Genomic DNA, 26,556 nt, shown 5'->3' on the forward strand with positions numbered 1-26,556 from the left:
TCCATATATATATTCATTGGTTTAAACCCTATTGAGTAGTTCCTCTTCATCCTTTCTCCAGATCGTTATGCCATCTCTGTATATGTTAGGCTTCCACATTCATAGACGTGTTTCTGGGTCACCATTCTGTTTCATTTTTCTTTCTGTTTATTCATTTGCAAATGATGTCTTAAATAAGCTGCACGTGTAATAAGTCTTGATGTCTGGTATGGCAAGATCCCTTATCATATTCCGTAAATATACTTTCATTGATTTTGCATAAATATTTTAGAATCAGCCTGTAAGTTCCATGAAACATTCTAATGAAATTCTGGGTAACAATGCATTTAATTTAGAAATTAATTTGGTGACATCTTTATTATTACAATTGTATAATTTTCCAACTATTTAGGTATTCCTTAATATATTTCAATGCAGTTTTATAATTTTATCTTAAAATAGTTTTGCATGCCCTTTTAGGTTCATTTCTAAGTACCATATTGTTTATCTTACATGCCCTTTTAGATTCATTTCTAAGTACCATATTGTTTTTTAAAAGATCTTTTTAATTGCACAGTGGAAAATATGTGCCATATTTGTCAATATTTTCCTTTGTGGGTTCTTTTGGGGGGGGCAGGGGAAACCCAGTTTAGTAAGTCTTTTCCTATCACCAGATTAATACTCCTCCATTTTCTGATAGATCTATCAATCATTCATCTATCTACGCCCTTTTATATTTAGATCTACAATCCATTTTGAATAATTTTTATAATGTGAGGAAGAGAGTCAATTTTTTTTTCAGTATGAATATCTAACTTATCCTGCACATTTTACTCCCAAAATAATTCTTATCCCATCATATTGAGTAGTATCTTTAACATAAATCAGATATCCATATATATATGAATTTGTTTCTGGAATATTTTGTTTTATGGTCAGTTTGTTCATCCTTGTGCCAATATCACACTGTCTTAATTACTACAGCTTTATAATAAGTTTTGATACCTCTTAGTGCAAATCCTTTAGATTTGTTCTTCTTTTCAAGATTGCCTTGGCTATTTCTTATCAATTTTAGAATAAGCTTGTTGGTTTCTGATAAAAAAAAAAACAAACCCTGCTGGGATTTTGACTGGATTTTTCTTATGTTTAATATACGTATTTAAGTGTGTAACTTTACCCCTAAATACCACTTTCGCTCTCTTCCAAAAATTTTGATATTAAAATTTTGTTATCCTTCAGTTCTAAATACACTGTAATCTCCATTATGATTTATTTCTTTAACTTCTGAGTTATTTAAAATTACATTTTAAATTTTTCAAATAGATGAACGGTGTTATTAGTTTCCTAGGGCTGTCATAACAAATTACTATATACTGGACAGCTTAGACCAAAGAAATATAATCTTTGACAGCTACAGGCTAAAAGTCTGTAATCAAGGTGTCAGTTGGGCCACACTCTCTGAGAAGGCTTCAGGTGAGAATTCTTCCTTGTCTCTCTCAGCCTCTAATGGTTCCTGGCATTCTCTGGCTTGTGGCAGCATAACTTCAATTTCTGCCTCTGTCCTCAATGGTCTTCTCTCCTCTTTTTATAAGGACAATAATCACTAGATTTAGGGCTCATCTTAAATCCAAATGATTTAATCTTGAGATCCTTATCTAATGACATCTACAAAGACCCTATTTCTAAATAAGGTCACATTCTGAAGTCCCATGGACATGAATTTTGGGAGAACACCATTCAATCTGTTACAAACAGATTTTTCTTTTATTTCATTATTCCATATTTTTATTGTTGAGTTTTAATTTAGCTAGAGTGTGGTCAGTGAAGTTGGTCTGTTTGAACATCATTTCTCTGAAACCAACAAATTCATCAAACGCTCTGTGTTCTTTTAAAAATACAAAATCCTCATAATATTATAAGTCAAACTTTTAGTTACTTATTCAAATATTTTCTCTATTTCCAGATCTTTCACATTTCTGAAATTTATTGCTGAATTTACCTATACATTCCTGTAATTTTTCCTTAATGTAAGTTTGAGGATATATATATAAGCTCACAATTTTATCTTTCCTGTCACATTTGACCCTTTTATTACTATGAGATAAACTTTTGTATCTACCATTAATATTTTTTTGTCCTGCAATTCTATTTTGTCTATATTAACGCTATTTACCAGTTTTTCTTTAGTCAGAATTTGCCAAATGTATTTTTTCTTTTTCTTTTTTTTTTTTTTTGAAACGGAGTTTTGCTCTTATTACCCAGGCTGGAGTGCAATGCTGTAATCTCGGCTCACCGCAACCTCCGCCTCCTGGGTTCAAGCAATTCTCTTGCCTTGGCCTCCCGAGTAGCTGGGACTACAGGCTGCGCCACCATGCCCAGCTAATTTTTGTATTTTTAGTAGAGACGAGGTTTCACCATGTTGACCAGGACGGTCTCGATCTCTTAACCTAGTGATCCACTCGCCTCGGCCTCCCAAAGTCCTGGGATTATAGGCATGAGCCACTACGCCCAGCCCTTTTTCTTTTTACTTACTTTTTTGAGGTGAAGGACAATATAAATTCTGATTTAATAAAAATAACAATATATATGTTTTAAAAGTCAAACCGTTTCATGAGGCTTATAAGAAAAGTCAGCAGTTCCCTATCCCACCCACTCCAGATCCCCAATTTCTAAAGGCTACTGTTTCAACTCCTTTAGCCATTTACTCCAGGATCAATAACCTTATTTCCTAATGACATGCTTTATATGACCGTATCATTTTAAGTTCCAGAAATTATCTATTGATTTCCTTCTAACATCAATTACAATCTCATATCTTTCAGTTCTGAGATTTATTCTTATACTATATACTAAGATCAATTGTGGATTTATCTCATTACAAAACCCTCCTACCATACATATCCTCTCATCCTATCCTCTGAAGTTTTAGCCCTATATTAACGTTCAGTGTTCATATGTTACATAAATAGTGGTCATGGTGATTAAATCAATATTTAATTAAATCGATACTTAGCATTTACATATGACTCCATTACATAATTATTATTCACAGCTAAGCCAGCTAGTACAATGGAATTACATTTATTTTATATTACAAACTTCTGCTTTTCCTGAAGAGTTAATTACTGCTTTGTTTTTGCGTTTTTTGAGTTTCTATGTGACAATCCCTACTTCATCCTTACAGCTACAAATACAACTGAATATCTCCTCTAAGTACAGTAAATCACATAACATATCCTATCAATTTGCCTTTTTCCTTGCAGGGTTCAATCTGAATGGGTTCTAGGCCTTCTGTACCACTGTCACAGTACAGTTTGTTTCCTGTTTCCTGTGTTGCCCCCAACCATTTCCTTAATCCCATGTTTTTGTTTTTGTTTTTTTCTACTTAAATAAACTCCCGTTTTCGTGAAATAATTTTCTCTCAGAATTCTAAGGTATTATTCCTTCGGTTTCTAACTCCGTTTATTACTTTTGAGAAGTTTCATGCTCATCTCATTTCCATCTCTTTATATGGAATCTATGTTTTCTTTTTGGAAGTTGTTGGAATCTCTAAATCAATTTTAAAATGTCAAGGTCATGTGCCTTGGTGTGCATTTTTATGTATATGATAGTCCCTTTTGGTATGAAAACTCGTAGCCTTCAATTCCGAAATTTATTCCTATACTAGTCCTTCGATTCTTTCTTTTTGGCCTTCTCTATTGTCTTTATAAAATGCCTGCTTTGGATGTGGAACCTTGGGACAATCTTAAATTTAAAAAAATCATTTCCCTTCTCTTTATGTTCTATTTTTGAAGAGATTTTTCTCACTTTTACATTCCACTCCTTCCACTGAGAATTTATGATATGGTATTTTATGAGCTCATTTAGCTAACGCATAGGTCACTGTTGAGTTTCCAGCCAGGCATTCTCTCCTCTATCCTTCTTTGATTCTCTAAGGCGAGAGGTTCTAAGGTTTGGCTTCTCCCAAGGTGTAATGGCACTAACGAATAAGCCAGGAGGAGGGCTTTTCTTTAGAATGCAAACTCTGGAAGTGGATCACAGATGGAGGATTCTAGGGGTCCTCAGATAACTGAGCCTGACTTTATTTCAAACATATCATCCTTATGAAATGAAGCCTGGGAGTGAGGTAAAGCTAGTGAGTTCTTTGTGCAGACTTCTGATGGAGTTCACTTCGTTTTCTGACAATTGTTCCAGATCTACCCTCACCTGAAGTATCTGATAGTAAGATCTTAGGGTTATCTGTTTCAACCAAACTGCCACTTGCATATGGACAGTAAACACGTAAAGGATCCCCTGGTGCATAAGAGTTTTCGATTATGAACTATATTTTGTAAAATTATTTCTTTTTATTTACTTGGCAGTCTCAATGTTAGCTGGTAGATATGCTTCTCTTGTCTTATTTCAAAAGGCATTTATAAAAAGACTTCACTGTGTTTTGAAGTAGAACAAAAATTATCTAAAGAAATGAATGTGCTGTTGCTGCGGTTCTCCGTACAAAAGCCACTGGTCTGGGAGCCCTCTTAGCTGGCGAGCAGAGCCCTGAGACGGCAGAGTTGCCCATTCATCTGAAATAGCGAGTCAGGCCAGGAGATTCCTAGGCAAAAAATCCGCCAGGAGCCGGCGCCACAGTTCGAGCCCACTCCGTGAGTCGCAGCACGGGAGATCCCGGCGCCTTTTCAGCAGGCGAACTGAACGCGGGGTCGTTCAACTTAAAAGAAAAGACTCTGAGTCAGGGAGCCAGGTGATCAGGCTCGGTTGGTCCCACCCCTCCACCACCAACAACAATGAAAACAAAAACAGTAATTGGAAACCCTCTGGGTTGAGCCCTTCAAACCAAGCACAGCTGAACCAGGACGGTCCGGCTCCGTGGGGGAGGGGCTTCCGCCATTACTGAGACTCTCCACCACTGCGGAGGCAGGCTGCCGTTGCCGAGGCAACCCGCCGTTGCCGAGGCAACCTGCCACAACAGAGAGAGTCCGCCATAACAGAGGCGGAGCCACCGTTGCCCAGACAGTTCTAACTACGCCCATATAAAAAGGACTACAGGGAAGAGCTCAGGGCAGCTGGGCGGAGCCCACAGCAGCTCAGCAAAGCCCCTGCAGGCAGGCAGTGGCTAGGCCTGCTGCTAGCTGGGCGGGTCAGACCTGAAAGAAAAATCAAAAAAGGCAGTAGTGCAACGGAAACTCATAAAGCTCCAACTCCCTGGGACAGAGACAGACAACAGGTGGAGAAACCCACAAAAATGGGAAGAAACCAGCGCAAAAAGGATGAAAACTCCCGAAACCAGAACACCTCTCCTCCTAAAAGGGATCACAACTCCTCACCAGAAAGGGAACCAGACCGGATGGAGAAGGAGAGTGATGAAATGACAGAATCAGACTTCAGAAGGTGGGTAGTAAGAAACTACAATGAGCTAAAAGAACATGTTCTAACCCAATGCAAAGAAAATAGGAACCTTGAAAAAAGATTGGACGAACTGCTGACGAGAATGGACAGCATAGAGAGGAGTATAAGTGAATTGATGGAGCTGAAAAATGCAACATGAGAACTTCGTGAAGCATGCACAAGCTTCAACAGCCGAATTGACCAAGCAGAAGAAAGGATATCAGAGGTCGAAGATCAACTCAATGAAATAAAAAGAGAAGGCAAGAACAGAGAAAAAAGCACAAAAAGGAATGAACAAAATCTTCAAGAAATGTGGGACTATGTGAAAAGACCTAATCTACGTCTGATAGGTGTACCTGAATGTGATGAAGAGAATGAATCCAAGCTGGAAAATACTCTTCAGGATATTATCCAGGAAAACTTCCCCAACCTAGCAAGGCAGACCAATATTCAAATCCAGGAAATACAGAGAACACCGCAAAGATACTCCTCAAGAAGAGCAACCCCAAGGCACATAATCGTCAGATTCACCAGGGTTGAAATGAAAGAGAAAATGCTAAGGGCAGCCAGAGAGAAAGGTCGGGTTACCCACAAAGGGAAGACCATTAGACACAGCAGATCTCTCAGCAGAAACCCTACAAGCCAGAAGAGATTGGGGGCCAATATTCAACATCCTTAAAGGAAAGAACTTTCAACCCAGAATCTCCTATCCAGCCAAACTAAGCTTCATAAGTGAAGGAAAAATAAAATCCTTTGTGAACAAGCAAGCACTCAGAGATTTCATCACCACCAAACCTGCTCTACAAGAACTCCTGAAAGAGGCTCTACACATATAAAGGAACAACCAGTACCAGCCACTGCAAAAACACACCAAATGGTAAAAGAGCATCAACACAATCAAGAATCTGCATCAACTAACCAACAAAACAGCCAGGTAGCATCAAAATGACAGTATCAAATTCACACATAACAATACTATCCCTAAATGTCAATGGACTAAATCCCCCAATCAAAAGACACAGACTGGTAAATTGGATAAAAAGCCAAAACCCATCAGTGTGCTGTATCCAGGAAACCCATCTTACATGCAAGGATACACAAAGGCTCAAAATAAAGGGATGGAAGAAGATCTACCAAGCAAATGGAGAGCAAAAAAAGGCAGGAGTTGCAATTCTCATCTCTGATAAAATAGACTTTAAAGCAACAAAGATCAAAAGAGACAAAGAAGGACATTACATAACGGTAAAAGGATCACTGCAACAACAAGAGCTAACGATCCTAAATATATATGCACCCAATACAGGAGCACCCAGATACATAAGGCAAGTTCTTAATGACTTACAAAGAGACTTAGACTCCCACACAATAATAGTGGGAGACTTTAACACCCCATTGTCAATATTAGACAGATCATCCAGACAGAAAATCAACAAGGATATCCAGGACCTGAATACAGACCTGGAACAAGCAAACCTAACAGACATTTACAGAACTCTCCACCCCAAATCCACAGAATATACATTCTTCTCAGCACCACATCACACCTACTCTAAAATTGACCACATAATTGGCAATAAATCACTCCTCAGCAAATGCAAAAGAACAGAAATCATAACAAACAGTCTCTCAGACCACAGTGCAATCGAGTTAGAACTCAGAATGCAGAAACTAACTCAGAACCGCACAGCTTCATGGAAACTGAACAACTTGCTCTTGAATGTTGACTGGATAAACAATGAAATGAAGGCAGAAATAAAGATGTTCTTCGAAACCAATGAGAATGAAGACACAACATACCAGAATCTCTGGGACACATTTAAAGCAGTCTCTAGAGGAAAATATATAGCAATGAGTGCCCACATGAAAAGAGAGGAGAGATCTAAAATTGACACCCTATCATCAAAATTGAAAGAGCTAGAGGAGCAAGATCAAAAAAACTCAAAACCTAGCAGAAGACAGGAAATAACTAAGATCAGAGCAGAACTGAAGGAAATAGAGACACAAAAAACTCTTCAAAAAATCAATAAATCCAAGAGCTGGTTCTTTGAAAAGATCAACAAAATAGACAGACCACTAGCCAGATTAATAAAAAAGAAAAGAGAGAATAACCAAATTGATGCAATAAAAAACGATAAAGGGTGGCCGGGCGCAGTGGCTCAAGCCTGTAATCCCAGCACTTTGGGAGGCCGAGGCGGGTGGATCACAAGGTCGAGAGATCGAGACCATCCTGGTCAACATGGTGAAACCCCGTCTCTACTAAAGATACAAAAAATTAGCTGGGCATGGTGGCACGTGCCTGTAATCCCAGCTACTCAGGAGGCTGAGGCAGGAGAATTGCCTGAACCCAGGAGGCGGAGGTTGCGGTGAGCCGAGATCGTGCCATTGCACTCCAGCCTGGGTAACAAGAGCGAAACTCCGTCTCAAAAAAAAAAACGATAAAGGGGATATCACCACAGATTCCACAGAAATCCAAACCATCATCAGAGATTATTACAAACAACTCTATGCACATAAACTAGTAAACCTGGAAGAAATGGATAAATTCCTGGACACCTGCAACCTCCCAAGCCTATACCTGGAAGAAGCCGAAACCCTGAATAGAACAATAACATGGTCTGAAGTCGAGGCAGCAATAAAGAGCCTACCACCCAAAAAAAGCCCAGGTCCAGACGGGTTCACAGCTGAATTCTACCAGACATACAAAGAGGAGCTGATACCATTCCTTCTGAAACTATTCCAGACAATCCAAAAAGAGGGAATTCTTCCCAAATCATTTTACGAGACAAACATCATCCTGATACCAAAACTCGGCAGAGACTCAACAAGAAAAGAAAATTTCAGGCCAATATCCATGATGAACATAGATGCAAAAATCTTCAATAAAATACTGGCAAACCGATTGCAACAGCATATCAAAAAGCTCATCCACCATGATCAAGTAGGATTCATCCCGGGGATGCAAGGATGGTTCAACATACGCAAGTCCATAAACGTAATTCACCACATAAACAGAACCAAAGACAAAAACCACATGATTATCTCAATTGATGCAGAGAAGGCTTTTGACAAAATTCAACAACCCTTTATGCTAAAAACCCTCAATAAACTAGGTATTGACGGAACGTATCTCAAAACAATAAAAGCTATTTACGACAAACCAACAGCCAATATCATACTGAATGGGCAAAAACTGGAAGCATTCCCTTTGAAATCTGGCACTAGACAAGGATGCCCTCTCTCACCACTCCTATTCAATATAGTACTGGAAGTTCTAGCCAGAGCAATCAGGCAAGAAAAAGAAATAAAGGGTATCCAAATTGGAAAGGAGGAAATCAAATTGTCTCTATTTGCAGAAGACATGATTGTATATCTGGAAGACCCCATCATCTCAGCCCAAAATCTCCTGAAACTGATAAACAACTTCAGCAAAGTCTCAGGATACAAAATCAATCTGCAAAAATCACAAGCATTCCTATACACCAGTAATAGACTTCAAGAGAGCCAAATCAAGAACGAACTGCCATTCACAATTGCTACAAAGAGAATAAAGTACCTAGGAATACAACTAACAAGGAACGTAAAGGACCTCTTCAAGGAGAACTACAAGCCATTGCTCAACGAAATCAGAGAGGATACAAACAGATGGAGAAACATTCCATGTTCATGGTTAGGAAGAATCAACATCGTGAAAATGGCCATACTGCCCAAAGTAATTTACAGATTCAATGCTATTCCCATCAAGCTACCAATGACCTTCTTCACAGAACTGGAAAAAAACACCTTAAGCTTCATATGGAACTGAAAGAGAGCCCGCATAGCCAAGTCAATTCTAAGCAAAAAGAACAAAGCAGGAGGCATCACACTACTGGACTTCAAACTATACTACAAGGCTACAGTAATCAAAACAGCATGGTACTGGTACCAAAACAGAGATATAGACCAATGGAACAGAACAGAGGCCTCAGAGGAAATACAACATACCCACAACCATCTGATCTTCGACAAACCTGACAAAAACAAGCAATGGGGAAAGGACTCCCTGTTTAATAAATGGTGTTGGGAAAACTGGCTAGCCATGTGCAGAAAGCAGAAACAGGACCCCTTCCTGACACCTTACACCAAAACTACCTCCAGATGGATTAAAGACTTAAACATCAGACCTAATACCATAAAAACCTTAGAAGAAAATCTAGGCAAAACCATTCAGGACATAGGTGTAGGCAAGGACTTCATGACCAAAACGCCAAAAGCAATGGCAACAAAAGCCAAAATAGACAAATGGGACCTAATCAAAATCCACAGCTTTTGCACGGCAAAAGAAACAGTCAGTAGAGTGAATCGGCAACCAACAGAATGGGAAAAAATTTTTGCAGCCTACCCATCTGACAAGGGGCTGATATCCAGAATTTACAAAGAACTAAAGCAGATCTACAAGAAAAAAACAAACAAGCCTATTCAAAAATGGGCGAAGGATATGAACAGATACTTTACAAAAGAAGACATACAAGAGGCCAACAAACATATGAAAAAATGCTCATCATCACTGGTCATCAGAGAAATGCAAATCAAAACCACATTGAGATACCATCTCACACCAGTTAGAATGGCGACTATTAAAAAATCAGGAAACAACAGATGCTGGAGAGGATGTGGAGAAATAGGAACACTTTTACACTGTTGGTGGGAATGTAAATTAATTCAACCATTGTGGAAGACAGTGTGGCGATTCCTCAAGGACCTAAAAATAGAAATCCCATTTGACCCAGCAATCCCATTACTGGGTATATATCCAAAGGATTATAAATCATTCTACTACAAGGACACGTGCACACGAATGTTCATTGCAGCACTGTTTACAATAGCAAAGACCTGGAACCAACCCAAATGCCCAACGATGGTAGACTGGATAGGGAAAATGTGGTACATATACACCATGGAATATTACGCAGCCATCAAAAACGATGAGTTCACGTCCTTTGCAGGGACATGGACGAACCTGGAAACCATCATTCTCAGCAAACTGACACAAGAGCAGAAAATCAAACACTGTATATTCTCATTCATAGGTGGGTGTTGAACAATGAGAACACATGGACACAGGGAGGGGAGCACTACACACTGGGGTCCGTTGGGGGGAAATGGGGGAGGGGCAGGGGGGTGGGGAGGTGGGAAGAGATAGCATGGGGAGAAATGACAGATACAGGTGAGGGGACGGAAGGCAGCAAACCACACTGCCAAGTGTGTACCTATGCAACAATCTTGCATGTTCATCACATGTACCCCAAAACCTAAAATGCAATTAAAAAAAAAAAAGAAAAAAGAAATGAATGTGTGGTTTAACAAGCAGACCTCATTAATTTTCCTCACAAAGGCATTAATGCTATCACATGACATCATTAACACTATGTTCTATGGTCTAGGGCCTCCCTATGTTTAAAAAACTGCCCTAAGATCAGCAGCACCTAATAGTTATACACAGGAATAAAAAAGTATAAATGTAACAAACAAAGGCAATTATACATACAGAATCTTCAGTGGCTACTGGAGTTTTCATTCAACAAATATTATCATCTGTCAGCTACAAAAGCATAATATCAGGGGTGCAGAAGGAAAAGCGCTTTCACAGAACAGTAGGGACCAGGCACAGTGGCTCATGCCTGTAATCCCAGCACTTTGGGAGGCGGAGGCGGATCGATCACCTGATGTCAGGAGTTCATGACCAGCCTGGCCAAAATAGTGAAACTCTTGTCTCTATTAAAAATACAAAAAATTAGCCAGGTATGGTGGCGGGCACCTGTAATCCCAGCTACTCGGGAGGCTGAGGCAGGAGAATCGCTTGAAGCCAGGAGGCAAAGGTTGCAGTGGGCCGAGATCACGCTGTTGCACTCCAGCCTAGGTAACAAGAGCGAAACTCTGTCTTAAAAAAAAAAAAAACAGTGGCGGTTATATTTAAGATTGAAACTGAAACACCCAGTGACCAGAAAGATAAGGTGGATAAATGAAGCCAACTGGGTCTCAGCTGTGGGGATGAGAGCAAACAGGAGAATGGATATCCTGCCTCCAGGGAGACAGCCATGGCTCAGCTGCAGCTGATTACCGCCATGAATGAATGCAAGCCAAAGGGCAACCAGATTTTCTGATTTTTCAAGAGAAATAAACAATCTTTTAATTTTAAAGGTTGGCAGAAAATTTAAAAATTTTAAAACAACATAAGGTCTGGGTATGGTGCTTCATGCCTGTAATCCCAGCACTTTAAGAGGCTAAGGCGGGTGGATAGCTTGAGGTGCCAGGAGTTCAAGACCAGCCTAAGCAACTGAGCGGGATCGCCATCACTATAAAAAAACAAAAAATATTAGCAAGGCATGATGGTGTGTGCCTATGGCCCCAGCTACTTAGGAGGCTGAGGTGGGAGGATCACCTGAGCCCATGAGTTCAAAGCTGCAGTGAGCTATAACTGTGTCATTGCACTCCAGCCTGGGTGATGGAGTAAGACCCTGCCTCCAAAAAAAAAAAATTTTTTTTAATCACATGAGCTACATATCTCCCTGCAGAATCCAGCCTATGAGACATTAATTAGTTTGTGATATCTGACAGCGATAAACTAATGTGGCAATTTAATCAAGATTTCTATGGATCTTAGTCTCAAAAACATACTTGATTGGATATTATTTCATTTTAAAAGTTATATCATATTTTATTCCCCATTGTGAAAATGAAGTTTGTAGTTTTCAAAAATCTCTGAAGCATAACAGAAGATTTTATGAAATTTTACCTTCTTGTATATGCTCAATATAATAAGAAGGAGAAAAGCTTGTACAACAAAACAGAAAAAAAGGATAAAGACTGGAAAATATTCTAATTTAGGATGGAAAGAGGAGAAAAAGCCACAAAATATACAAAGCCAATCCAGTTACCTGCACTATCACTCCGCAAGGGTTTTCCCCCCACTGGCAAGGATGCCTTAGTCACTACCCTCTTACTGTAGATTCCTTCCTTATGTTTAATGTTAACAGTGGCTGAGACGTCATCATCTCTCGTGCCTAGCACCTGTGCTGGGAAGTCCGGAGCAACGGCATCATTGGATCCTACAGAAGAATGGGAAAGTAACATAATTAACACAAAGATGGACATGATACTGAGAAAGACTTTTTTAAAAATTTGCCTTTTAGACCAATTCTATGAAAAAAGCACTACAATGGGTAGGATAATCAGAAGGAAATGTCAGTCAAACTGAAGTTTTAAGCTACATAACATAAATTCTAATAAAACAAGGCAGAGATGCAAATGATATGAGAAGACATAAAATGGAGAATCAGTTCAGGAGAGAGAATATTTCCAGCTCACCATGGTTTTGGAGGTAGGAGAAAATGAATTGTACCCTGGAAAAAAAGTTTTTTGATATGGAGAGGAAGGAAGAAAGGCATTTTGGGCAGAAGTTACAGCATAAGCAAAGACAATAAGTATTTAAGAATAGTGGACACTATACAGTCAGGCTGGATTACAGAATACATTAAGGAGAGTGGTAGGAGATATTAAAAAATAATGGTTTGGAATAAATTCAGCAGTACATGGGATCCCAAGTTGAAGAGTATAAACTTTATTGTATATGAAATGCAACACAATGGAAGATTTTTAAATAAAAGAATAATATAATTAGCTATGCTTCCAGAAGATTAATCTGACAACAATACAAAAGACAAAACACTGAAAGGAAAATGATAGATGATAAGTAAAAGATTTGAAAGTATTTAATTTTCTTTTAGAATATATTTCAACATTCCTACATTCCTTGATAAAATAATCCATAATCCATGCCACATGTAACAGGCAAAAGAACATTTCTGGACATATAAAGGTTTATACTAACTACAGAATTATCTTCTATGATAAGATTTTTTTTTCCTCCTAATATCCTGTATTTCCTGAGCTCCTAGTATGTGTATGGCAATAAGAGCTGGGTAAGTACCAGTCTCATCAGTTTAGTGCACAGTAAGCCATGAAGAGTTTTTCAGGACAGATTGCAAGGATAATACCAAGCCTTCTAGGCCAAATAAACAGATTATATTGGTCTCTTCTCAACTTCTGTAACATCACTTTCTCTTATTTGCCTCCTACCTCTCTGGAAACTTATTATCTTTTCTTATACCAAATCTCTTAATACTGGAGTTCTTCAAGGAGTCAGAACTGGTCTCTCTTCTCTTCCTAGATAAACTTATCGACCACCAACGTATATGCTGATGAACAAATAATATACCATTGGTCAAGACCTTTCTTCTGAGCATCTGACTCTAGCATTCAGGGACACAGCTAGCTCTTACAGCATTTTTATGGAAATCAGAAAAAGATGTCTCTTCCTCAAATAAAAATGTTTAAGTTACCGATACATTGTGGTACAACACAACTGTAAATGGTGGTCATTCTCTTCACAAATCCTCCTAGGGAGTACACACCAGCAGCAGCATGCACACGCACACTCTGCACCACCATCCTTGTTCTCCAAGAGAGGTGGCTCTGTCAAGTTCAGTCAGGTGAGGAACAATTACATCTCTGAGAGCAGTGGGTGACCAAGCAAGAGAATCAACCTCAGAGGAGGTGACGGGCAGCTGAGAGAGAGTGCAGCCACATGTATGTGTGTCAGTGAATGTAGGTGTACTGATTTTCCTGTACCTGTGCATAGCTATAATATGTGCAAGTATAGATTTATGTTTGGGGCAACACAAGAGTTAACATTATTGCTCCAGAACTCTAACTAAAGATCTGGGGTATTCATGCACATCTGTGTGTTTTCATAAAAGTATATATTTATAATGTGAATAGTGTCACCTTATATTTGGCATGCGTTGCACACAAACTTAACGTGTAAATCAACTCTGACTACATTCAATTGCAGAACTAACATCTCTATGTGGGTGTATAACAAGAATCTCTCTTTTATTTTTTTTGAGACTGAGTCTTGCTCTGTCGCCAGGCTTGAGTGCAGTGGCATGATCTCAGCTCACTGCAACCTCCACCTCTAGGGTTTAAGTGATTCTCCTGCCTCAGCCTACCAAGTAGCTGGGACTACAGGCATGCACCACCACACCCAGCTAATTTTTGTATTTTTAGTAGAGATGGGGTTTCACCATGTTGGCCAGGATGGTCTTGATCTCTTGACCTCGTGATACACCCACCTCGGCCCTTCAACGTGTTGGGATTACAGGCGTGAGCCACTGCGCCCAGCCAGAATCTCATTTTTAACATGAGATATTTTGATCATCTTCCCCAAATCTGTTTCTTCCTCAATCTCCAACTCAGCAAACAGAACCTCTATTCACCTAGTTGCTCACTCCAGACATTTTTTTTCATGCTCTTCTCCCTCACTCTCCATACTCTATCATCAAATCTAGGAGAAACTGTTTCTAAAAGGAAGTTGACTATCCATTTCTCCCTATCTCTATTGATAATACGAATACTGATGCTACCTACCATCTCCGGTACCGTCTACAGCAACAGATTTCTAACTAACTGGTGTCTCTACTTGCACTTTAACCCGCCCCCACATGGCTCTCTGCCTTCCCATTTATAAACCATTTCTCCACATCGTGGCAAGAATAAACGTTACAAGTGTAAATCAACCATAACTTTCAGTAGTACTAGAATAAAACCCAAACATTTTAATACAGTTGATAAGCTCCTGCATGATCTTGAACCTACCTAGCCCACTATGCTCTACCTTGTTAAATAAAACTTATGGGAGTCCATTGTTTTAGAATGAGATCCCGCACTAGACCCCAACAGACCAAACCAAAATGTAGTCACTTGTGCCATACAACCAAACTGAAACTTTAAGAAAGAAGGCAAGTCCCAAAATGGGCCAGTTAAACAAGAGATTCACAGCAACTAATTTAAAAAGGGGGCAGTTTACCCTGAGCTGGCCTAAAAAGGAACTTCTCTCTGCTTTAATCTTTACCAGGAAAGTTACCTGAAGTAACTTTATGTTGATCAATAAGCTTTTTTTGGTATTACAGATGACCCACCACTTAAAATGGAGTTATATCCTGTTAAGTCCATCATAAGTTGAAAATACTGTTAGTCAAAAATGTATTTAATGCCCCTAACCTACCAAGCATCATAGCTTAGCCCAGACTACTTTAAACATATTCAGAACACTTACAATAGCCTACAAGTGGGCAAAATCATCTAACAGGAAGCCCATTTTATAATACAGTATCAAATAGCTCATATAGTTTATTAAACACCATACTGAAGTATGGTTTCTACTACATGTGTATCACTTCCATGCCATCATAAAGTCAAAAAATAGTTAGGTGGAACCATTGTACATTGGGGACTGTTTGTATTGTGTTTCCTTGTTCCTGGTCTGGCTACCTTATCAGAACCAACCGCTCTGCCATGCCCAATGTACCTTTTCTATATTATAGAATGAGATGTTGCCTGATTCATGAATCACTATGAAAACCAATTAGATCTTTAAATTTGTTGAAATTTCAATCCGTGCTGCCTTCTTTCCATTTGTGAAATGCATCAAGCTCTTTTCTGCTTCAGGGGTTTTTCCCATCCTGTTCTCTCTGGCCAGAACAGTCTCACACTCCACCCTTTGCCTACCTAACTCATCCTTATCCCTCTGGAGTTCAGCTCAAAAGTTTCTTCCTTGAAAAGGCCTTCATAAGTTTGTAAAACAAAATTGGGTCTACTTGTTTATCTTGGACACTTTTATTTTCTTAGCATTTATCATTTGTAATTATGCACTTATTTGTGGTTTATTTAATATCTGTTACCCAACGTGAACATAAACTCCATGATAGTTTATTTTGAGCAATACTGAAATTGTAACACCTACCACAGTATATCTGATTGGAACACAGTAACATCTTTAATACCTATTGTTTGAATAAACACATGAACATGAGCTGACAGCTTCCTATCATTAAAAAAATTTTTTAAAAACCTGATCATTGTAGAAAATTCAGGAAAGTATGAAGGAAACAATAAAAAATAAAACAACTAAACCTTGGTTATATATCCTACTAAGTGAACATATACAGGAATTATTACTATTTTTTCACTAAAGTAGAGATATATTTTAAATGAAATTTAGGGTTTAAAGTCAGCATATGAGGTGAAATCCTTGTCATAGAGGGTCAAAATCACCCTTGAAGCTATCTTAGGAAGGCATATGCTGAAACTGACATCCTGTCTGCTCAAGAGACCCACTAGGGTCCACTTTTTCCTCCAGGCTTGCAACATATCACTGCGCCTGAATCTGACCACCTGATGATGTACCTGATATTGTACCAAAAAGACATTTCTTCGAACTCAAGAATCACACCCAGGCAAGCCAGACAAGATCTCTCCTTTTTTGTTAAATATATGTATTTGAACTTAAGTTAAATACATGTATGAGACAATATCAATGTATGCTAAAATTATTTATCATAGCTAAAGACATTTCACTGAATTATACTCATCTGATTTAATTGTTTATGCTATCTTAAAGTTTCCTAGTTTCTTGTTCTATTATTTTGCTAGTTTCATATACTCAACAGTGATTTGGAAGATGGATTTCTACTTTTAAAATTCAATTAAGTTTTTTTTTTGGTAACTTCTTAAGTTTTTTAACTGTGGTAAAACATACATAAAACATAATCATGACTGGTGCAGTGGCTCACACCTATAATCCCAGCACTTTGGGAGGCTGAGGTGGGCAGATCACTTTAGTTCAGGAGTTCGAGACCTGCCTGGCCAACATGGTGAAACCCCATCTCTGCTAAAAATACAAAAGTTAGCTGGGCATGGTAGCAGATGCCTGTAATCCCAGCTATTCAGGAAGCTGAGGCAGGAGAACTGCTTAAATCTGGGAGGTGGAGGCTGCAGTGTCACTAATGACATCCTGACATCCTGTCTGCTCAAGAGACCTACTAGGGTCCACTTTTTCCTGTACTCCAGCCTAGGTGACAAAGCAAGACTCCATCTCAAAAAAAAACAAACCACAAAACAAAGTAACCATTTTTAAGTGTACAGTGTAGTGGCATTAAGTATATTCACACTGTTATGCAACCATCACCACCATCTATTCTAATCTTCCCAGACTTAAACTCTGTACCAATTAAACAATAACTTTCTACTCTCCCTACCCCCTGCCCCTGGTAAACACAGTTCTACTTTCTGTCTCTATGCATCTGACTTTTCTGGGTACCTTATATAAGTAAAATTACACATTATTTGTCCTTTTCTGACTGGCTTATTTCGCTTGGCCTAATGTCTTCAGAGTTCATCCATATTGTAGCATGTATTAGAATTTCATTCCTCTTTAAGGCTGAGTAATACTCTATTGCACATATACATCACATTTTGTTTATCCATTCATAAATCAATAGACATTTGGGTTGTTTCCACCTCTTGGCCATTGTGTTATTGGGTGTATGAATAGCTCCTCAAGATCCTACTTTCACTTAGTTGGGGTATATATTTAAAAGTGGAATTACTGGATCATACTATAATTCTATGTTTATTTTTTTTGAGGAACAGCCACTATGTTTTTCCTATTGGCTATACCATTTTACATTCCCGCCAGCAAAAAGCAAGGGTTCTGAGTTCTCCACGTCCCTGGCAACACTGATAATGTTCCATTCTGTTTGTTTTTTAAAATAAGTAATTCTAATGGATATGAAGTGGTATCTTACTGTGGTTTTGGGGTGGTATTTCACTCATGATTAACAACGTAGAGAAGATTTTCATGTGCTTATTGGCTATTTGCACGTCTTCCTTAGAGAAATGTCCGTCAGATTCTGTGCCCATTTATGGATTAGATTATTTGGGTTATTAAGAGTTCTTTACATATTCTAAATATTAATCCCTCATCAGATAAATGATTTTCAAGTATTTTCTCCTGTGATTCACCTTTTCATTCTGCTGACTGTATTTTGTGTACAGAAGTTTTGAATACTGATAAAGTCTAACATACATTTTTTTGTTTCATTGACTGTGTTTTTTTGTTTTTGTTCTTTGAGACATGGTCTCACTCTGTTGCCCAGACTGGAGTGCAGTGGCACAATCAGAGCTCACTGCAGCTCTAAACTTCGAGGTTCAAGTGATACTCATGCCTCAGCTGTTCAAGTAGCTGGGACTACAGGCGTAGGCCATCATGCCTGGCTAACTTTCAATTTTTTGCAGAGACAGGGTCTTGCTATTGCCCAGGTTGATCTCAAACTCCTGGGCTCAGGCAATCCTCCCACCTCGGCCTCCCAAAGTGCTGGTATTATAGGAGTGAGTCATCGCACCTGGCCTGGACATTTAAATAATACAATATAGCAACTCTGGAAATCAGATTTTACTTCCATCCCTGGGTTTGTTGTTGTTGCTTTATGTTGCTTGTTTAATAACTTTTCTCAACTAATTCTGTAAAGTCTATATTCTTTATTAAGTGTGGCCACTGCAGTTACTACTCAATTGGCTTAGCCTGAACAGAGATTTCCTTAAATGCCTAGAACCAATAAATCTCCAGCCTTCATCAAATGGCTCCATGCACATATTGGGTTGTACCTTCAGCACTGACCTAGGCAGCTGTCATCTCTACCATAGCTTTCCCTTTTCTTCTTGTACAGAGCCTCAACATCAGCCAGAGATAACACCTGGACCCTGGGGTCTTTCCCGAGAATACACAGGCCTATGACTGTATGGGATCTCCCAGAGTCTTAGGAATATGTCAGAGCCTTTCAAAGCACCCATCAACCTCTTACCCTTAAGTTTTCCTTTTAAGCTTTTCAGTTAGTGTACTGTTTACCTCAACTGTTAGTCCTCACCTCAGCCATTTTAACATTAAAATATTTACCTATAAATGTTTTTGATAAACATCTTTCCCCCTCTTTCACAAGAGGCCTTTAGAACTGGATGGCTCCCAGTCAGGTCAAGACAAGTTTTCAGTGGAATCTTCCACAGAACCACTAGATAGGTCAAATATCGACAATTCTTTGGGAAGGAAGTTTAAAAAGAGATCCAGCTCCATTTTGCTTCCTTTGGTCTTGGGAACGAAAGCTGTATTTCTTAAGGCTATCACTGAGCTGAGGTATTGGGAATGGGATGACTAGGGCAAGTTAAAATGACAGCGCTTACTGTTCTTAGTGGGATTCAGCCATTTTTCTTGAATAAATACTCCCTGGCTTGCTATTAAGACTGGTTAATTTCCAAACATTTATCTCTTTCTTCGGATGCCTGTTGCCTTGTTTTTTTGTCATTGTTGTTGCTATTTGGATCTTATGAGTTCTATTATTTACTTACTCTCACTGAAAAACAATTATTTGGCCCAAATATTTGCTAACAATGATGTATGTCTTGCTCTTGGCCCCAAATGCTAATTGGCTCCTCTCATAGCTATAGATGTGCAACATATTCACAGATAATGGCTAGGAATTACAACAATTCCTAGGCTTTCATCTAGTATAGGTCTATGGGTCTGAGAAAGGATTGTTTTCTATTCCCAACTTCCTCACTCTCAGAATAGATGGTGAACATGAAAAAAAAAATCTCAAGTCTGTATGGCAACTAGATCTCTTCTTGTCATACTGATGCATACAGTACTTTATTACAGACACTATATTTCTCGGGATACAGTGTGCCACTCCTGAGTCATTTTCTTCTCTCATTACCCACACTGTTCAATCTTTCTCTAAGTTAATCTCTCCAACCAGATGGAAGTGCTAGTGACATATATGGATGGTAGGACAATGGAGGCCTCAGAAAGTATTGGCACACCTAACCAGGTTTCTACTGTTTACAGACATTCTGTCTTTTGAACTATGAGTAAGTGGGATGTAAGATTTTTCTACCTATAATCAATAAGTGAGCTTGTTTTCTTTCTGGTAGCCAATAAGACTGTTTTTAAAACCATAGATTTGCAAGGAGTAAACATTTCTTCATTTATGCAATAAACTTAATCTTAACTTTTGGTGAGTATTTTTGTGGTTCTTTTTCAATGCCATCATTATGGGAGATTAAGCAAGGCTGTGTCAGAGACTTTAATGCAGTTACCATCAGAAGCTACTTTGGTTCTCTTTCATAGAAAAGTAACTAAAATGTCTACCTAAGATCAAGAACAACTTCTCCATTCTTTGTAATTTTTATACATATAGTGATACTTATGGACAATCATGGAAAAAACAATTTGTCTAAAGTAAACCAAGTCATCCCCTGTGGACAACTCAAAACACTGTCCCACCAATCAAAACCCTACACAAGACCAACTCTGCACCCTTAACTTAAAATCCCCACAGGAAATATTTATCTAGTCCCTTCATGGGGTACTATTCATTTCCTAACTCTGCAGCTCCTCCGTAGTGGATTCACAGGGATGCTACAAGATATTTTTTAATTCTAGGGAAAGGACAGTGATATACTGGCTCAACGTCAAAGTGTCAATATCAGATAGTGCTATGTTCCTTTCAATGCTGTTGTGCCTTTTTAAAAGCTGGATTTTTGGCAGCTGCTGTAATAAAAAGCAGAAAATAAGAGTGTCCAATCTCATCTCACAGTTTGGTAAGTTGCATAGTGTCTAACACCTACACATATGTCATTAATAAGTAACCATGGTTATTTATGAACAAAATTTTCTTTCAAACACAAAAACCAAAAAGAAATAACAATTTTGTTAAATAAGTCATTAGAGCAAAACAATTAGTATTTATGTTCTAATTCTTTAGTTGCTATTTGAAAAAACTAATTGTTTATTATACATAAAGCTGAGAAAATAAATCAATGAAACACTAAGGGTGTGGTAAACCAAGAAAGCTTAGAAACTTTGCCCTAGATGGAGCCCACTAACCCAAATAATGATCCATACAATTTCCTTCATCAAATATTTATAAATGCTTATGTGTATATAATATATCTGATCAAATAACTCACCTCTCTGAACCAGAGATCAAGGTATGAAAAGTTCCATATTTCACTGAAAAATTAAAGAGCACTTGACTTTTGTCACTCCAGAATCAACTAGTCAACACACAAATAAAATCTCAAATAATAAAACTTTGAATAATTTCTGCATACTACCTGAATGGGAGCTTTCAATGGTGGTATCTGATTTGGAATCCGAAGATGGAGGAATTTGTCTTAACTGTGGAACATAGTACATCTTCGTACTACCAGAAGGCTTATATGGCAATAACAAAGGCTGACCTAAGGAGGTAAAAATCAGAACAATTAATAAGAAAAACATTTATCAATTCATTGAACAAATATGGAATGCCTTCTATGTGCCAGGCAGTGTTCATGATTTTTGGAATGTATGAGTAAACAAACAGAAATGTATCTCTGCCTTCAAGAAGAATGAGAATTCTGAGGAGGAAAATATAGAGTAAACAATTAACATACTAAATGAGCAAATTATCTAGCATTTTAACAAATTATAAGTGATATAGGGAAAATACAGAAATGCTGAGGGTAATCAGGCATACAGGAGAAATTGGGGTTTGAAATGTGGAGAAAAGAGAGTTTAAATAGAATGGTAGGGATAGGTTTCATTGAGATGACTTTCTAACATTCCATTCCATATATAGATGAATCTAACCAAAAAACATCTTATCTTACATTGAACGCACTGGTCATAATTAACCACGTACACTGGTCTTATTCTGATTCCAGAGAAGCAGAATAGTCTTCTATTCTGGTCTTCTAATAAGACCAGCAGTATACTGGTCTTATTCTGCTTCCAGAGAAGCAGAATAAGTCTAATTTCTCATCTACGTGACAGAGTTTCTGTAAGTCTATTAATTTTCTACTACAAGACTATTTCTACTGCAAGACTATTAATTTTCAATATTAAGAAAATACATAAAAGTAAAAACTACAAGGTCCTACCACTTAAAAATAATTATTATTAACATTTTAATGTATATCATACCCATCTTTTCCTGTTTTTATGTTTACAAAGCTGTCTGCATACAGTATGCATAATTTGAAATTCAGCTTTTCTACTTTATAATATTCATTTTACTTCCTCTTCTTCACACTTCTATGGTTATACCACAGGTTAAATATAGTCAACTCTTACTCTAATGTTGAAATTTTAGGCTGAGTTAAAATGTCCAATTATAAAGAATTCTGAGAATAAAGACTTTCCGGCTTATATTTATTCTCCCCCGTGATCCACCTGAGATAAATTCTCTTTTTCAAAGTGAAAAATTACACCATTTATGAAGTTTTAAAAAAAAGTACTGACGGCTAAATTGCTTACTGTCCGTGACTATTTACTATTCCTCCAACAGCATATGTATAGTCATTAAGAAATGATTAATTGCTAATAGGGGGTAAATGGAATCTCACTTTTAAAATATGCCCTTATTATGGAGGTTTAACTTTTTCCTTATATTAGTTTTTCTTTCATGATTGGTAGAAATTGTCAAATGTCCCCTTGTGTCCAACTTCCCTCCTCCTTACATCTATATACTATGTTATCCAATCTCCCACACAGCCATGTATATACATGTGAATAACTTTGTTCCTACTGTAGGATGAGTGGAGAGTGTGTGCAACTTCCAGGCATTCCGATAAAGGTATCCCATTAAAGCCCTTGACTTCCTGAGTACTGCAAATCATGATAGCTGTAGCACTTACTCTAGACCCAGAAATGGAAGTCACACTTCCAGAGATGGAAGGATGCCAGAGCCACCACACATGCAGCTCAGTTATCTGCTCTAGACTACTTATCTGTAATTTAGGGTTTCTGTGATAAAATAGCTTATACCATAGCCTAAAGTAGTAAGAAATGCAATTCCCAGGAATGTCTTGGTGATGCACTGGATTCAGAGTCATTGGACTTGGGGGGCATGCAACCCAGTAAGACACTAGCCAAAATGGCTAAAGGAGCACTTGGCACCACTCCACACCCAAACCGAGGCAGCACAGCTTGCAGCTTCAGGAGAGATTCCTTCCTTTCAATTTGGGAAGATGGAAGATCAAACAGGCCTTTGTCTTGCAACCTGGATACCAACTCAGCCAAGATATGAAAGAGATGCCAGGCAGAGTCCCGAGGCCTCTATTCCATGTCTTAGCTTCTGGATACCATTTCTAGACACACTCTGGGCCAGAAAGGAACCCGCTGCCTTGCAAGGAAGGACCCAGTCCCAGAGGGATTCATCATCTGCTGACTGAAGAGCACTTGGGTCCTGAATAGTCAGCAGTGGTAGGCAGGCAGTTTTCACTTGGGTGACTCTAGAGGTGTGCTGGCTTCAGGTGTGACCCAGCACATTCCCAAATATGGTGGCTATGAGGAGAGAGGGGCTCCCTTTGCCTGAGAAAAGGAGATGGAAGATTAACTAGGACTTTGTTCTGCAGTTAGGTGCCAGCTCAGCCACAGAGGGGTAGACTACCAAGTAGGCTCCAGGAGTTCCTAATTCCAGGTCTTGGCTTGTGAATGGCATTTCTGGACCTGCCTTGGGCCAGAGGAGAGCCCACTGCCCTGAAGGGAGAGTCCCAGGCCTAGCAACATTCAACCCAAACTGACAAAAAAAACCCTTGTGCCTTAAATGAATTATCAGTGGTAGGCAAGCAGTACTCACCACAAACCTGGGGCAGTGGAGGCCATGGGGAGTGACTTCTCTGTTAATGGAAAAAAGAGGAAAGAATAGGAAGAACTTTGTCTTGTGGCACGGATGCAGCCACAGCAAGATAAAGCACTAAGGTTTCTGACTTCAGGTCATGGTTCCCAGACAGCAATTCTGGACCTGCCTAGGGCCAGGGGATATCTCCACCCTGAAGGGAAGCACAGAAGATTGCCTGGTTTTGCCATCTTTTGATTGTAGAGCCCCAGGGTCTTAAGCAAACATAGGCAGTATCCAGGAAGTGGCTACTGTAGACCTCAGGTGAGACCCAGTGTGTGCTGGCTTCAGGTCTGACGTAGAACAATCCCACTAGTGGCGGCCACAGCCACAGGGGTGCTTGTGTCACCCCTCCCCCAGCTCCAAGCAGCTCAGCACACAGAGAGACTCCATTTCTTTGGGAGAAAGTAAAGGGAGGGAACAAGAGTCTCTACCTAGTAATCCGGAGAATTCCTCTGGATCTTATCAAAGACTTCTGATATGGTTTGTCTCTGAGTCCCCAATCAAATCTCATCTCAAATTGTAATCTCCACATGTCGAGGCAGAGACCTGGTAGGAGATGACTATATTATAGGGGTGGTTCTCCCACACTGTTCTCATGATAGTGAGGGAGTTCTCATGAGATCCTGATGGTTTAAAAGTGGCAGTTTCCCCTGTGCTCTCTCTCTCCTGCTGCCATGTAAGACATGTCTTGTTTCCCCTTCACTTTCTGCCATGACTGTAAGTTTCCTGAGACCTTCCCAGCCATGTGGAACTGTGAGTCAATTAAACCTCTTTTATTTGTAAATTACCCAGTCTCAGGTAGTATCTTTAAAGCAATGTGAAAATGAACTAATAGAAAGCATTGGTACCAGAAGTGTGGTACTACTATAAAGACAATCTGAAAAAGCAGAAACAACTTGGTAACTGGGTAACAGGCAGAGGTTGGAACAGTTCGGAGGGCTGAGAGGAAGACAGGAAGATGTGGGAAGGTCTGGAACATCCTAAAGGCTTACAGAATAGGCTCTGACCAAAATGCTGACAGTAATATGGACAATGAAGTCCAGGTTGAGGTAGTCTCAGATGGAAATGAGAAACTTGTTGGGAACTGGAGTAAAGGTCACTCTTACTATGCATTAGTAAAGAGACTGGCAGCATTTTGCCCCTGCCCTAGAGATCTATGGATCGCTGAACTTGAAAAAGATGATTTACGGCATCTGGCGGGAGAAATTTCTGAACAGCAAAGCATTCAAAAGGTGAGCTGGCTTATTGTGAAAGCATTCAGTCATGTATATTCGCAAAGAGAGAGTTTGAAATTGGAATTTAGGTTTAAAAGGGAAGCAGAACATCAAGGTTTGGAAAATTTGCAGCCTATGTGGTAGAAAAGAAAAACTCATTCAAGGAATTCAAGCTGGCGGCAGAAATCTGTGTAAGTAATGAGGAGTCAAATGTTAATAGCCAAGATAATAGGGAAAGTGTCTCCAGGGCAGTCCAGAGATCTTAACTGGAGTCCCTTCCATCACAGGCCACGAGGACTAAAGGGAAAAATGGTTTTGTGGGCCAGGCCCATGACCTAGCTTCGCTGTGCAGCCTTGGGACTTGGTGCCCTGTGTCCCAGCTGCTCCAGTTCCAACTGTGGCTAAAAGGGAACAAGGTACAGCTCAGGACATTGCTTCAGAGGGTGCAAGCACCAAACATGGGCAGCTTCCACGTGGTGTTGGGCCTACAGGTGCGCAGAGGACAAGAGGTGAGCTTTGGGAGCATACACCTAGATTTCAGAGGATACATGAATGCCTGGATGTCAAGGCAGAAGTCTGCTGCAGGGGCAGAGCCCTCATGGAGAACCTCTACTAGGGTAATGCAGAGTGGTAATGTGGGGTTGGAGCCCCCATTAACAGTTCCTACTTGGGCACTGCCTAGTGGAGTTGTAAGAAGAGGGCCACCATCCTAAAGACCCCAGAATGGTAGATCCACCAAAGGCTTGCATTGTGCACCTGGAAAAGCCACAGGCACTCAATGCCAGCTCATGACATTGTAGTAGCTGTGGGGACTGTATCCTGCAAAGCCACAGGGGTGGAGCTGCCCAAGGCTGTGGGAGCCCATCCCTTGCATCAGCGTGCCCTGGATGTATAACACGGAGTCAAAGGAAATTCTGAAGCTTTGAGATTTAATGATTTAATGACTGCTCAGCCAGGTTTCCAACTGGCATGGGGCCTATAACCCCTTTGTTTTAGCCAACTTCTCTCATTTGGAATAGGAACATTTGCCCAGAGCTTGTACCCTCACTGTATCTTGGAAGTAACTAACTTGTTTTCTTATTTTACAAGTTCATAGGCAGAAGACACCTACCTGCCCTGTCTCAGATAAGATTTTGAACTTGAACTTTTGGGTTAACGCTAGAGGACTCTGAGGGACTGTTGGGAAGGCACGATTGGCTTTCAAATGTGAAAAGGACATGAGATTTGGGAGGGGAGAGGGGAGGAATAATATGGTTTGGCTCTCTGTCCCCACCCAACTCTCATCTCAAATTGTAATCCCCACATGTTGAGGGAGGGAACTGGTGGGAGGTGACCAGAGCATTGAGGGCAGTTTCTCTCATGCTAGTCTTGTAATACTGAGA

At 39.4% G+C, this 26,556-nt stretch overlaps 1 protein-coding gene across 17 annotated transcripts in view; it reads right to left on the reverse strand.

Moving 5' to 3' along the window:
- Positions 1-26,556, reverse strand: part of ALMS1 (ALMS1 centrosome and basal body associated protein) — a 345,038-nt gene that overhangs the window by 190,971 nt on the left and 127,511 nt on the right. For all 17 annotated transcript variants that reach the window (XR_012517383.1, XR_012517382.1, XR_012517381.1 and 14 more), the window contains 2 exons: positions 21,412-21,537; positions 12,279-12,449 (listed from right to left, as the gene is read on the reverse strand). Coding sequence is in view for 1 of the 17 variants with exons in the window: in XM_074398294.1 (XP_074254395.1) it covers positions 12,279-12,449; positions 21,412-21,537 (297 nt within the window). In the remaining 16 variants the exon portion in view is untranslated. The remainder of the gene's footprint in view (positions 1-12,278; positions 12,450-21,411; positions 21,538-26,556) is intronic.

The sequence above is a fragment of the Saimiri boliviensis genome, chromosome 1, assembly GCF_048565385.1.
Source record: "Saimiri boliviensis isolate mSaiBol1 chromosome 1, mSaiBol1.pri, whole genome shotgun sequence".
NCBI lineage: Eukaryota > Metazoa > Chordata > Mammalia > Primates > Cebidae > Saimiri > Saimiri boliviensis.